This window comes from Pholis gunnellus, assembly GCF_910591455.1.
Source record: "Pholis gunnellus genome assembly, chromosome: 16".
Lineage (NCBI taxonomy): Eukaryota > Metazoa > Chordata > Actinopteri > Perciformes > Pholidae > Pholis > Pholis gunnellus.
The window spans coordinates 4681036-4694946 of NC_136543.1; the positions used below are offsets into that span (position 1 = coordinate 4681036).

The 13911-nt window shown below is 43.8% G+C and overlaps 3 protein-coding genes across 4 annotated transcripts; 1 reads left to right on the plus strand and 2 right to left on the minus strand.

Moving 5' to 3' along the window:
* Positions 1-339: 339 nt before the first annotated feature.
* On the minus strand, positions 340-1712 carry LOC306708007 (uncharacterized protein). The gene is made up of 4 exons (XM_079175692.1): positions 1659-1712; positions 1525-1572; positions 1284-1434; positions 340-1106 (listed from the first exon to the last, which is right to left on the minus strand). Exons 2-4 carry the CDS (start codon positions 1562-1564, stop codon positions 530-532), a joined length of 768 nt encoding a protein of 255 aa, XP_079031818.1. The 5' UTR covers positions 1565-1572; positions 1659-1712; the 3' UTR covers positions 340-529.
* A 2246-nt stretch (positions 1713-3958) lies between these two features.
* On the plus strand, positions 3959-5165 carry LOC306707894 (uncharacterized protein). 2 transcript variants are annotated; one of them, XM_079175541.1, is made up of 4 exons: positions 3959-4020; positions 4126-4173; positions 4253-4403; positions 4489-5165. In XM_079175541.1, the coding sequence occupies exons 2-4, from the start codon at positions 4140-4142 to the stop codon at positions 5066-5068; spliced, it is 765 nt and encodes a 254-aa protein (XP_079031667.1). In that variant the 5' UTR covers positions 3959-4020; positions 4126-4139; the 3' UTR covers positions 5069-5165. The 2 variants fall into 2 exon arrangements, with proteins under 2 accessions (XP_079031667.1, XP_079031668.1); XM_079175542.1 differs by having other exon boundaries at positions 3978-4015.
* Positions 5166-5779: 614 nt separating this feature from the next.
* tomm40l (translocase of outer mitochondrial membrane 40 homolog, like) lies at positions 5780-10870 on the minus strand. Its single transcript, XM_079176241.1, has 10 exons — positions 10858-10870; positions 9261-9475; positions 9048-9115; positions 8717-8809; positions 8511-8612; positions 7945-8050; positions 7672-7794; positions 7508-7584; positions 7217-7319; positions 5780-6569 (listed from the first exon to the last, which is right to left on the minus strand). Exons 2-10 carry the CDS (start codon positions 9472-9474, stop codon positions 6430-6432), a joined length of 1026 nt encoding a protein of 341 aa, XP_079032367.1. The 5' UTR covers position 9475; positions 10858-10870; the 3' UTR covers positions 5780-6429.
* Between the last annotated feature and the right edge of the window lie 3041 nt (positions 10871-13911).

Here is a 13911-nt window from a genome sequence, read left to right on the forward strand (position 1 = left end):
AGCCACTGCGGCCAAAAACGCTGCAATGATGAGACAGCAGGAAAATACTGAGAAGCAGCTTAACAATTGCACAAGTAGAGCAGAGTTGTAAAGTCAACAATCTGACTCATTGATGTTACAGTTCACAGCGACATCTATTTAAAGCTTGCAAACCCCTGAGAGTATTGATTTGAGCAAGTGTGTGTTTCCCTGCTTATAAATTCAACTTTTCATTCAAAAAGTGACATAAACTTGCTTTAATATATGTGAGATTGTCTTTGTCGAAGAAAATGTGGACAGACATAGTTGCATCCCTGGATTTATAGCTCTGTTTTGAACTGATGAATGCAAAGAAAGTGAAAACATAAAATACATTTAAGCTATTTATTGTTGTTTTACAGATGAAAACTTACAGTGAACAGTAACACAATAGAGGAAATATTGACATCAATCCTTTTTGAGTATCTTTCATCCACATAAAAACATAGAAAACGAGGTATTGCACTTTTGCATCTGTCCCATAAACTCAGTAGAGATATTAGTCCATTTACTAGGTCGTCTTACTGAAAGACTCCCACAGAGCGTTCAGCTGCCACTTCAGGAGCTGGCTGTCATTGTCCAGCTTGGCCCTCAGCTCCTCTCCTCTTTGAGAAAGGTTCTGCTGGATCTCCTGGGTTTTCTGGTTCAGCTGGGTCTCGAAGCTCTGGGTCAGGGGGACCATGCTCCTCTGGAACTCCTCCAGGCTCTGCTCCATCTTCTGCTTGAGCTCCTCGGTGTAGGGGACCATCTGGGCCTGCAGCTGGTTCACGCTCTTATCCAGCTGCACCTTCAGCTCCTGGCTCTTCTGCAGCAGGACGGCCTTCAGGGCCTCTGGGTCCATGGCCTCGGCGTAGGGGGCCGCGTCCCTCTTCAGCTCCTCCACCTGCTTCTGGAGGTCAGCCACCAGCTCCTCGGCGTAGGGCTGCAGGCTGGTTCCCACGGCAGTCAGGTCCTTCTCGAGACGGGTCTTCAGCTGCTCGGCCTCCTGGGTAAACTTAGACAAGAGGTCCTGGGTCAGAGGAGCCACCTGAGTCCGGAGAGCGTCGGTGAGCTTGTTGACGGCGTCTGTGCTCTCGGAGATGAGGGTGCTGCAGAGACACAAAGAGAAACCAGTCACGGAAAACTCTTTTTGCTTCTTTATGGATTCATCACCCTCTCCAAGCTGATGATCAATAACATGAATGTTATAGTCAGGAATGTCTAATGTTATGTTGAAATAGTTCAAGGCTTTAGTAAAAGCGTCTTCATCACTGTGAGACTCTTACTTCACTTCCTTTCCCAGCTCGGACTGCCTGATCTGCTTCAGGGAGTCCTCGGCGGTCGCGGTTGCCTTGGCCACGTAGTCCCAGAATGCATCTTTCATCATGTCGACCTGTTTCTCGGGCTGGCTTTGCCACACGATGTTGGCATTGCAACCTGCGGACAGAAGAAAGTCAAATGCATCCATTGCCACAATGAAAACCTTGAATGATGTTGATTTTCACATAATTTACAAAACTTTCTCACCAGTGAAAACAGCGAGGGCGAGCACCACGAGGACCTTCATGACTGCGGCTGAGAAGAAACACGCAAAATTAGCTCTTTGTGGTTATTTTTGATACGATGACCTGAAAAGCGACATCGTCCTACCGGTGTCTCACCTGTGTGGATGCTTACTGTCCAGTCAGTGAGCTCTTGAATACAGAGTGTGTGTGTGTGTGTGTTCTGTACAGCTCATGGCTGAGTATATATAGGCAGCCGAGTCCTATAGAGGAAACGCAGGAGCAAAGGTCACCGCTGAGTGCCGTGCTGTCACTGCTGCCGTCACTGCTGCTTCCACATCACAGTAACAGTGGTAACAGTGGACTACGACGTCACCACTGTCTGATGAAACCTCATGTAGCGTCTCTCAGAAAGATTTCAGAGCAAGAAATATATATATTTTTATTGAATAATTGATGTATTGTCTTTATGTGACGCTTTCTGAGAGAGAGAGAGAGATTATAGCAAAACATATTTACAATATAATACCCTTATCATTATGTTACGTCATATTATATTGTATGATGATGAGGTTATTCCTATTTTACTCTGTTGCAGTGTGAATACGTTTTGTTTTTTGTTGATTACTCCATTATGGAGTAAACATGAATATTAACCACATGAATGCTCTCAGCTTAGATAGAAAGGCTGTTGTTGTCAGAGGTTTTATGGGTCAGTGAATTGGGAACAGGACTTTGATCCAGTTGTGTAATAAGAACTGTGGGTAATCTCAACTGAAGAATGTTAAGTCTCCTTTTATTCCCTCCCGACAAACTGATAACACAGAGGAGCTAAAGTCTTTCTCCAGGTGAAAATATTGATGAACATCCAACTGTTTTCATGTGACGCACAAAGTAACCATGAAGCCGATTATAAGGTGAGGTGGATGAAGCTGAAGATGTCCCAACACTGTTGAGGGAATACATTAAGAACCAAAAGTACATAACAGAAACATGATTTTGACAAATTAATGTATGTTTTTTTTACTCCGGTCCCTCGAAGTGTCTTAGCAAACCACTGTTTACAACTCCCCAAATACATTATTATCAATGGTTTTGATTTTACAGGCCTCAACATTACTTTACGGTTTTGGTTCAGTGCTGTCATCAACCTTCATTTAAGCTTCATTTAAGCTCTAAAAGCCCACTGTACAACACCTGCTCCCCTTCTAACAGCAGACAGACAGTTAACAGATATATCCCACAGGAGTTAGTGGAGACCAAAAACAGAGCTAAAAGAGAGAATAGTAGACTCAAACTCATCAAGTTGACTCAAACGTGACTCCAGCGGGATGCTAACGCTGCTCTGTATCGGCTGGGTGTTTAAAAACGTGACTGTTTGCCAACACGTTCCTCATACCAACTTTCTAGAGTTTAGCAGGGAGGACTTTTGTAGGCCAACAGGAAGTTAGCATGATTCATGTTACAGTAGGCTACATACCAACTATGCTAAAGTTGTTCGTCGAGATGACGTCTCGTAGTCTTTTTAGCCACTTGTTAGCAACATGACACGTAAAGATTCACAGAAAGGTTATCTACTGACGTATTTTAAATCGTAGAACAAAACGTTAAAATCTCTTAACCTTGTTTTAAATAGCTAAATACCTATTTATACAACATATTGACTTTGAGACGAGGGAACCGTAAATGCTAAAAGTGAGCTCATTTCCGGGTTCTAGGACACATTCCTTTAGCACTCTAGAAGGTGATTAGGAGCCATTATATCAGCTCCTGGCCCTGCCCCCAACATGCCAAAAACAATTAATGCCACATTCATTTTGCCATACTCAAAAAAAAAATGTATTTGCTACAACTTGAATATCCATTACTGTTGGAAATATATTACTCGAGACCTGGTGAAATCATTGAACAGGACATTTCTTCTTGCAAGAAGGAAACAGAGCTGAAACACAAACAGGTTATACATCAAGGCTGCTCAAAGGATGATTTGCATAAAGTCTGGACATCGCTTGGACATTCTTGGATAATTTGTTCTGTCAAGGGTCATCTTATCCTAATCTCGGAAGACATCAAGGTTGCAAATCAGCCTACGTATATACTGACGTGAACACAACAGATTTACTATCAACCCTTGACGCCCGGTCACAAGTAAACAAACCGATGAGATAGCCATTAAGAAAGACAACTAAGACACTTCATGAAGAACACAGCTGAGAAAGCTTGTGTGACGATTGGTTCATACAAGGACACAGACTTTATGGAACCAGCTGCTGAGATTACAGTGGCTAAACAAAAACATTAAAGTTTATCCAACAATTAACTCAAGATGCCAGAGAATATGAATCACAGACCAATAAGGCGATGACACATATTATGACCTGGAGTGACAAGAAGCTGTCCAGCGGGGCAAACGGAGAAGGACTTTACCCTTCAGCACGGCTATAAAAGGTCTGAACGGACATCTGCCCAACACAAGCCATCGGACTCAGAGTGAAGAAGAGACAAGCTGCCTCTCTGTAAGGTAACATATTTCAGCATCATTAAAACACTTCATAGCTAAGTTAAGTGTCAAAGTATAACTTTCAAACTATTTTTTAATTGTGCATTCATTTTCTTTATCCAACAGAGTCAAATTCAATCATGAAGGTACTTGTGGTTCTCGCACTTTTCTCTGGTGAGTGAATTCTTTCTATGAAATAAAAGGTGAACCACACCTGGTCTGGGTTTCTACTAAAGCCGCCTTTCATCCATAGTCTGCAATGCCAACATCCTGTGGCAGGAGCCGCCCAAGAGCAGTCTGGATTTGGTGAAAGATGCTTTCTGGGACTACGTCGCTAAAGCGACACTCACCGCCGAGGACTCCCTGTCGCAGATTAGACAGTCTGAGCTGGGACAGGAAGTGAAGTAAGCGCAATAAAGAAGCTTAAAGACGTTATAAATATACTACGCGTTTCATTTGAATAACCTTTCATTTCTCTGTGTCCGTCAGCACCATGATCTCTCATAGCGCTGACACAGTCAATCAGTACACGGTTGCTCTGCGGACTCAGGTGGCTCCTCTGACCCAGGACTACATGACCCGGTTTTCCCAGGAGGCCGAGCAGCTGAAGGCTCGCCTGGAGCAGGATCTGACCGCCGTGAGCGCCAACCTGAGGCCCTACGCCGAGGAGCTGGTGGCTGACCTCCAGAAGCAGGTGGAGGAGCTGAAGAAGGACGCGGCCCCCTACGCCGAGGCCATGGACCCAGAGGCCCTGAAGGCCGTCCTGCTGCAGAAGAGTCTGGAGCTGAAGGGGCAGCTGGATACGCGTGTGAACCAGCTGCAGACCCAGATGGTCCCCTACACCGAGGAGCTCAAGCAGAAGATGGAGCAGAGCCTGGAGGAGTTCCAGAGGAGCATGGTCCCCCTGACCCAGAGCTTCGAGACCCAGCTGAACCAGAAAACCCAGGAGATCCAGCAGAACCTGGCTCAAAAAGGAGAGGAGCTGAGGGCCAAGCTGGACGCCAGCGCTCAGGACCTGCAGGCTCAGCTGGCTGCTCTGTGGGAGTCTTTCTCCAAGACCACCCAGTAAACGGACGCCTGCACCAGCCTCAAGGCCTCCACACACCAAATATTTATTTAAACTTGACACAATGTATATTTTACGAAATAAAAATCTGACGAAACAAGTTCAGTGTTTTGGTGTCTTAATTGGTATGAAATACTAATTATTATTTCACAGAGTGATTCATACAGAGAACATTTCTATATTAGGACAAATTCATAAAGCTGCACTAAAATACACAAGACACAATGTCATGTCTCCGTCCGACACGCTTTGTGCTAAAGTGATGGAAAAAATTAAATAAATAAAGTTTTTTTTTAAATATATATATATATATATATATATATATATATATATATATAAATAAACAATCTTCCCTATTTTTTTTTATCCTAATATCAAAATATGTTCATATATCCAACACATGCTCTATAGTTTGTGTCACATTATTTCAAAACTCCTATTCAAAGGGCCATAAGCGCTGATAAACTGGTTTTCATGCCAACATCTAAAAGAACCGCTGACTGAACAGCACCTGTACCCGGTTCAGTTCGCTGAATCTCTAATATTAAAGCTGACAGCGGTCACACAGACTTCTCAGTCAGACACAGTTTTGGTGTTTAAACTCCTGAGGTAATGATTATTAAATGTAAACAGACTCTCACTCGTCACATGAACTCAACACTCCAGCAGAGACTGAAGGAAACCACCAAAGACGTGCAGGTTTGTTTTTTTTGTAAGAAATGGCATTTATCAGTTTGCAAGAGGTATATACAGGTCATATATATACTGATCCATATGTATGTAACATAAAAAAAGGCAACAAAACAAGTGATGGTTTGTGTTACATGCAGTGTTGGCTGGTAAACTGGTCTGTAACCAATGAATCCCCTTCAAACAAACTAATGACAACGATTTCATTCACCGCACGCCAAGACAGGATTTACAGTAAAAAAAACAAAAAACAAAACGAGAATAAAACTCAAGACTGGAGCGACAGGCACTGTACTCAGTGAGGAAAACAAAGCTCTGTAATTCTGTAATGTCTCTTGATGCGTTTCTACTGGTTTGCGTCGAGTCCACAGTCAACAAATTCCCGACCAATCACATTGTTTGTTTCGCTTCTGATCATTCAGGCGGCGATTCTTACAGGATTAAACGCATTAGATTTTTATATACCTCTAACTTTATTACCTTCTGAAACCAGTAACGCGATGATGGTCGAACGGAGCGACGGATTGAAGAAGTGATGGGACGGACACACACACACACACACACACACACACACACACACACAGCGTTGTACACGGCGTAGTCTGCTCGTCCATGGGGAGTCTGTCCGTTCTGTGAGGTCGGTCTGCGGGCCGGCGACCCGCCGCTCGGTCGCTCTAACCGATGGTGACGCCAAAGCCGCACTGGAACTTGTTCTTTTGGTGGTTGAGGAAGGTGCAGAGGACCAGAGAGAGCGGCAGCGGGAGCAGCTTCTTTTCTAACGTGGCACCGACTACCCAGTTACTGTCTACTGAACCTGGAGGGGGAGGAGGGGGGGGGGGGGGGGGGGGAATATTAGGTTTCATTCAAAAAAGTGCGGGAAAACGTACGTTTACCTGTGTACTGCCCCGTTTACGCAGTACTCAATAAAAAGTGAGAAACATCGATAAATAGGCACATTTTCTCTGCACAAGTGGAGTAGTATTTATTCAAATACTGTACTTAAATACAATTTTGAGGTACATGTGTACTTTATTTCCATTTCATGCTACTTTATACTTCTACTCCGAGGTACATGCTGTACTTTTTACTACATAGCATTCATTTGATAGCTTTAGTTACATTGCAGATTTAGAATAATTAAACAAAATATAAAATCTACTAATAAATGGTGATATATTATTATTAGGTTAATTTTCGCCTCTTTGAAAACCGTCAGCTTGAAATCAATTTCGGAATAAATGTAGTTTGCATGACATTTCACGGTTTAATGCCAAAACACTAATGGCTCCGAAGGAACAGTTCTATAATTTAGCTGCGGTGTTAAACATCAAATCTACAGTTTAACAGGTGACAACTTTGTGGATTTTCCTCTGTCATCTATGACAAACAATAGCTGCTAAAAAAATGCAGGATGAATGCCATGGTGATGATCATATTTGTGTTTCAGAGAGCGCACCGTACCTTTAAACAGCAAATTAGCTTTAGGCACATCTAGCTGGTAGCCGAACGACACGCTGGTGTCCTGCATGCGGGTGCTCGCCTCGTACTCCACGCCGAGCTGCAGCTGTTGAAGAGCAGCGGACGGTTAGATCCTGAGGGAAGCAGCTCCGAGAACAACGTCTTCAGCAGAAACGGCAACATTCAGTCTGGTGCTGCGTTTAGTTCTGACGGGACGACTCGCTTCGTAACGTTCAGGGAACTATAAATCCTAACCTGTTCTTACAATCAAAAGCTGCAAACTGTCCGAGTTACCTGCTCGTTGGCTTTGTGATAGTATGAAGCATGAGCTCCCGCCGAGCCGAGCGTCAACGTGGCGATGTAGTTGCTGCCTGCACAGAGGGAGGAGGCCAAGTCAATACTGGTTGAAGCCAAACGACACCAAACAAAAGCGTCACAGACTTGCATCTGCGTCTCACCCGTGTATCTGCCGACTAAAGACACCACGGTGCCCTCCTCTCCCGGCCTGCGGTGGTAAACCAGCTCCCCTCCCAGAGCCAGAGCCGGCGTTATGGACTGGAGGTAGTGTGTGACGACGATACCTGACAGGGGGGACGGACAGCAGTGAGCACGAGGTGTCCGAGTTCACAACAAGTCTGTCTTTTGGTTAAATTAGAAACATTGAATAAAATAAAAAAAGGATATAAAGTGAGTTTAGTGTTTGGAGGACAGGATGGTGAGCGGAGACCCACCGGAGCCGACGAGGACGTCGGGGTTTCCGAGAGTAACGGTCGCAGTAAAATCTTCTCCCTTGATCTCAGCGTCGCCTTGCCAGTTCACAAACTTGTTTTGTTGTGTCTGAGGAGGTGACGGAGTGCGACAAAGTTAACAGCACGGTCAGACTGACGGGACAACGACACATCGGCTGGTTATCAGCCTTTAAAAGAAGACGTAACATCGATCACCGTGAAACTTCACCGGTTGATTACTTACATTAAGACAATTATTATTTGTGAAAGAGTCGAGCCACAACCTCACCTACTTCTGAGGTGCATGTAGGGTTGTTTGGGCGTGTGGCCTTCATCAGGGTCACCCATCGATGATGATGATGGCCCTGATCAAGGCCACACGCTGCACCGCTTTGGTCCAAACAATAGAGATGTTCTATAAACTGTCGATGGAGTTTTGACCTCTTGATTTACTTTTGGTATTTCAGTTTTTTTTACATTTTATTTTTAAATATGTGCTAATTCTCATATATTTCCAGAGCAGAACTCTGAACATTGCATAAAAAGGTTCTGAAGGGGGGAAGCTTTACCTGGAATGCTAGTTTGGATCGTACTCTGCTGGCGACCTGGTGGATGATCTGGGCGTTGAGGCTGCCACTGTTGTCCATGTCTCCAACCATGACAGGAAAAAACTGAAGCAGCATTTGTGTTACGGGTCATGAATAAAGAAATATATATATATATATAAATAAATCAACTTTCAGAGGAGATTCACTGCGACGTTACTTCAGCGTACCTCTGCCGGACCCATCTGCTTCGTTCCGACGTATGTGGCGCCGAACCTGTAGGTGGAGTCTCCCGTGGTGCTCAGCAGCACAGTGTGATTCACCTTAAAGAGAGTTCACAACAGGAACACAACTCAAAAAATGTGCCCTTTAACCATTCGCAGTTCATTTCCTTTGGTCTGATATAAAGTAGAATTTGCTAAATTCTCAGTGACCGGAGAAGCCTGAGTTTAACGCACATCAAGTTCAGACTAAAATCTACTTCTGAGACGTAGGCTGCATTTTGTTTAGCAGCTAGTGAGAAACTGTTCCAGTGTTTATGTAAAAAGAAACTTAGCTGACCTGGAAGTGGTTGCTAAGGCCCTTGTTGACGAATAGCCTGACGCCCTCCATCTGCATGGGGAAAACCTCTGAGGACAAAAGAAAGTGCAGAATAGACACAAAATTAAGATAAAACCAGGTTATAAATCATTTAGTGGATTCTTATTTGAGTCGAGGCTTAAGAGGTGACACCACGCTTCTCATGGCTGTCTTCAATTATCACCAGGCAGTCACCTTTGCACTTGCGATGGCACTCGTCGAATGCACCGGGGTTAGGTAAGGGGGAGTCCGCCTCCTCCTCCTGTCCCGAGGCTGCCCCAATGGGGGGTAGAACTGGGGGCATCCCGAAGCCTGGCGGCACCGTCAACCCGGGGGAGGGGGCGGCGGCGGCATTGCCGGAGGAAGGGGGCGGGGGGTTGGGGGAGCTGGCAGCCAAAACACTGCCCATTCTGGCAGAGAGAAGTTAGGGGATAAAGCAGGAGAGAGGGTGAGAGACTGGAGAGAGTATTTGGCTGTTAGAACCATTGAGTCTGAGCAGGTGCATCAACACAGGGGATAAGTAACATAAGATCAGCTAGCATACTAAGAGCTGTTAAGATGTAGGTTACTGCCACACTATAACTAATCGATAATAGTTTATTGATGCAGGCAGGCCAGATATTCAAAATACGTAGAGCAATCCAACATGTAAAGTTGTGAAGATGGGGGACTCGCAAAAGGCAGATTTTAAGGAAAGAAATCTGAGAAGCAGAGAGCGAGATATCCTCTCAAAATACACATAAAACAACCCAATTTCATTAGGCTTTCCATACTTGTCTTTCAAACTCCACTTGTGCAATTTGTAATGGAAAACATTTTAATCACCGATGCAGTGTTCACGCCCAGATCCCCGATCAGATAAGGACTTGCGGTGCAGCAGTTGCAGAACAAATAATCAATAAGTAGATGTATTTTTGGCAATGTTTACATTTGGATTTTGTATGATTAAGATAATCGGGTGCTCGTTTCTCAAGTTGCTTCTTGGTGGGTTGCATAGGTTCCCTGACATCTCACGTTGAAAACACAGTGCACTGACAGTAAAGCATCATCATCCATTAGTTGTTGGTTTAATTACCTTAAACAACTGATTAAAGGGGACAATACCTGCGTTTTTGGGCAGCTTTAACATTATTTAAACACCGGGTCGGTTATATACGAGCTGTCAGAGACACCTAATGTTTTAGTGAACGCTATTTTCAAGTCAGAAACTGGTAATTTCGGTAACTCGTTTAACAAGAACACAACACACCCTGATGACATCATTGGGGGTTATTTTCTCAGACGTTTGACAGCTTCCCTCAGTGTTAAAGAAGGCATTAAACGTACTGTGTCACAGGCCTCAGGCGGAGTAATACAGCCCATAAGGTGTAAACTAATCTTCACGTGCACCTTTACAATAGGTGGAGTGCCCCTTTAACCTTTCGCACAGATCATGTTCATTCATATGAAGTTAGAGCAGCAGCAGGTAAGAAAGACCGGCTAATGATAATAGAGCATAACGTCGTGTGGCGGAACTGGGTTTCTGGTTCCTGCTAGGCAGTGCTTTCTTTACAAGATGTCACTAATGTTTTGAATGAAACCTGTCTCACCTACATGCCTGCATGAAAAAGTTAGCTAAGCTAGCTAGCTTCCAACCAGCAACTGGCAGGCTTAAAACAAACGGTTACTCCCGGTATAGAGAAACAAAGATCACTTTGTGAGATTTCAACTTCTAAAAAACAGCTAATATGTTAATATATTTCCAGCTAATCCTCTTATTACGTAAAACACAGCGCTAACGGTAGCTACTCACGTTGTGATTTCCAGAGGACGATGCAGCCGGAAGTTAAATACGGTAGCACCAAAGAAGAAGTAGTGAGCGACGCTAGGGCTCCGCCTATTTTCTTAAGACGCGTTATGATTGGATGACAGACTATGACCCCAAGAAATGATTGGCTGAAAGACCTGTCGGTCAATTTGTGTGTCAGAGGAAACGAGGAAGTGTTTTGTGGCCGTGAGGTCACGCTCTTACTAAAAGACTATTGGCTAATGGGAGTGCAGTGCGTTGCAGAGGGGCGGGACGTTAAATTCTGAGGTTACCGATTGGTGGAGAGCTGCAGAACGGCAGAGTGAGTGAAGTAAAACGTTATGAAGGAATAGCTCAAGGTCAAGTGTCAGCCTGAGGGTTTCTATGTTGCAACGTTCTCAAAAATGAGTTTATTTTTTAGCTGCCGCAACGAGAACATTTTTGTTGTTGTTCCATATGAATATTGTAAATCAATCAATTTGTCGCCCACTAATTACCAGAAATCGCAGTTCTGTCTCTCGGTTTTACCGATTTCTATGCTTTCAAATTGTCCAGCAAGTACTTCCTGGAACTCTGAGTCACGTGACAATCAAGCATTTTGAACTTTCATTGACGAGACTCTCTTTATACGGCTCTGCGGTGTACAATTGAATGTATTGTTAGGAGTGAAATGCTGCCAATTATTTATATTGTGTATATATGATTGATAGTCCTAAATGTTACTCATTCAAAGTAAAATATGAATTTAAGTATTTTCAGATTAGATTTTGACACAGGGTCCCTTTAAAACATAAGGCCACAAGATTACATAATTACGCAGGACCAAGTTGATAGTCCTAAACATTACAGCCGTTTGGCAGCTTTTTTTCCTCCAAAGTGACTTGCATTAAATGTATGTTCTCCATAGAAGAAAAGCAAGATGTCATCAAATAGGAAATCCCTTCCACACACACAGAGAGTGAGTTCAGTGCTGACGTAGACGTACGCTAGTGGTCAAGGCTAAGAGACCACATTATGTATTCGAGTCAACAATAAAATACATAACACCAGGCTGCGTAAATTCCAAATCAATTTATTTAATTTTATAACCCCTGCATGTATTTCCAAGTTACAACAGTCGAGGACAGAGTGATCAACACAAGTCGATGAAATACCTTGTGCCTCTCTTATGCATTTTGTGAGGAAAGAAAACAAACAATGCAAGAATGACTTTTTTTTTTCCTTCTGGTACCATCCGATAGTGAACCGAGTTTTATTCTAATGGTATGAAAAGGAAATCACGGGACAGTGAAGGAGGGAAATTAATAGACATCCAAAACATGGAGTCTGGTTTTAGGTTATTACAATTGAAGTCCAAAAATGATGCAACTCACTTGAACATTGGGCTGAACATTGTTTTGGGAGCAGCAGGGGCACCAAGGTACCTATAAGTACAGGAGACTGAAAAACTCAAATTAAAAAATGAGTTTTTGTTTTTAAAGAAAAATTGAAGTATGAGACATCGAACTGAACCAAAATGTTTATGAGCCAAATTAGAATCATACCGTTACCACTCCTTCATATCCACGCTGTAGACAAAATGCTACAATTGCAACTTCATCCTCGGCTACATCAAAACAAAAAATTATCAATTTACCGCCTCTTTTCTGTCCGTGTTGCAGGGGAAATACGAGGACTTAAACCCTCAGCTTACTACAGCAATTCTGCCGAGTTCATCGTTAAGTTTGGCTGAATTAGCCTGAAGTGCGGGTGAGTCTTCATTAGTGCAGCAAATCATGAGATCCAATTCAATTTAGCTGTGCACAGCCGAAATTAGAGGCAGTTCAGCCGTTAATAAAAAAGGTCAAGACGCTCCCACCAATTTAGAATTTGGAGAATCCCAGAACTGCCATTTTGTATCCAAATCCTCACCCTTGTATTTTCGTTTTTTTTAAGTTACCCTTTTCAAACAAGTTTGACAAATACCCCCCCCCCCCCCCCTTAAGCACTCCGGACTCTAAAGGCCAGAGTGCGCGCGCACACATACACACACACACACACACGTGTACACACAGACAGACAGACAAAGACGTCTCGACACCATCAGATGACAAAAATCAACAGAATCACTCAACAACATTCATCATGAGCTCCTTTGTGATGCACCATTTTTTCCTCGAGATCTTTAGCTTCGTAGCTCCAGTCATCAGTTGTACTGTGTTTGATAAAACTCATAACAGGTCCAACACATGGCCGGAGCTACAAACACTTGAGAGCCAATTCCTGGGATGAAGTCTAATATTTAGTTTGTAAGCCAGGAGCTAATCATAATGCTAGGTCTCGACAGGTTCCGCTGTAGATCTGTGTGATCTTTGCTGTTATTTGGGTCACAAAGGAGACGATGGAATGACTGTCAGGGATGTGATCGGGGACATAAAACAGAGAAGAAGAACAGAAAAGTGTGATTAGAAATGAGGTTTTAGTCCACAAACTGAAGCTCCTGGAGGAAGAGGGCGATGGAAAAGGACAAACAAAAATCACATCCCTGACGACTGTAAACATCCTCCACACTGATATTTAAGATGTCGTACACCGCCGACAAAAACACAAGTCGAGTCTGTGCATGAAAACAGACATGAACAGAAAGACATCAAATAATTATGTTGACACGCAGCCTCAAACAGTTAAACAGACAGTTCCGGCTCTATTCCAAATGACCGGTCATACACAGGAGTAACCAAGTTGTCGGACTTCCTGGTTTAGTTGAAGCTGCATGTAAACGTAATGATTCTTAACTAAACTCAGCCTGTTGCTGCTTCAAACGTACATCTCATGTCTTCCTTCTTTCACTCAACACACACACACACACACACGCACACACACACGCACGCACGCACGCACGCACGCACGCACGCACGCGCACACACACACACGCGCACGCGCACGCGCACGCACGTCTCACTCTCACACACACATATATCTCACACACACACACACACACACGCACGTCTCACTCTCACGTCTCTCACTCACACACACGTCTCTCACTCACACACACGTCTCTCACTCACACACACACAC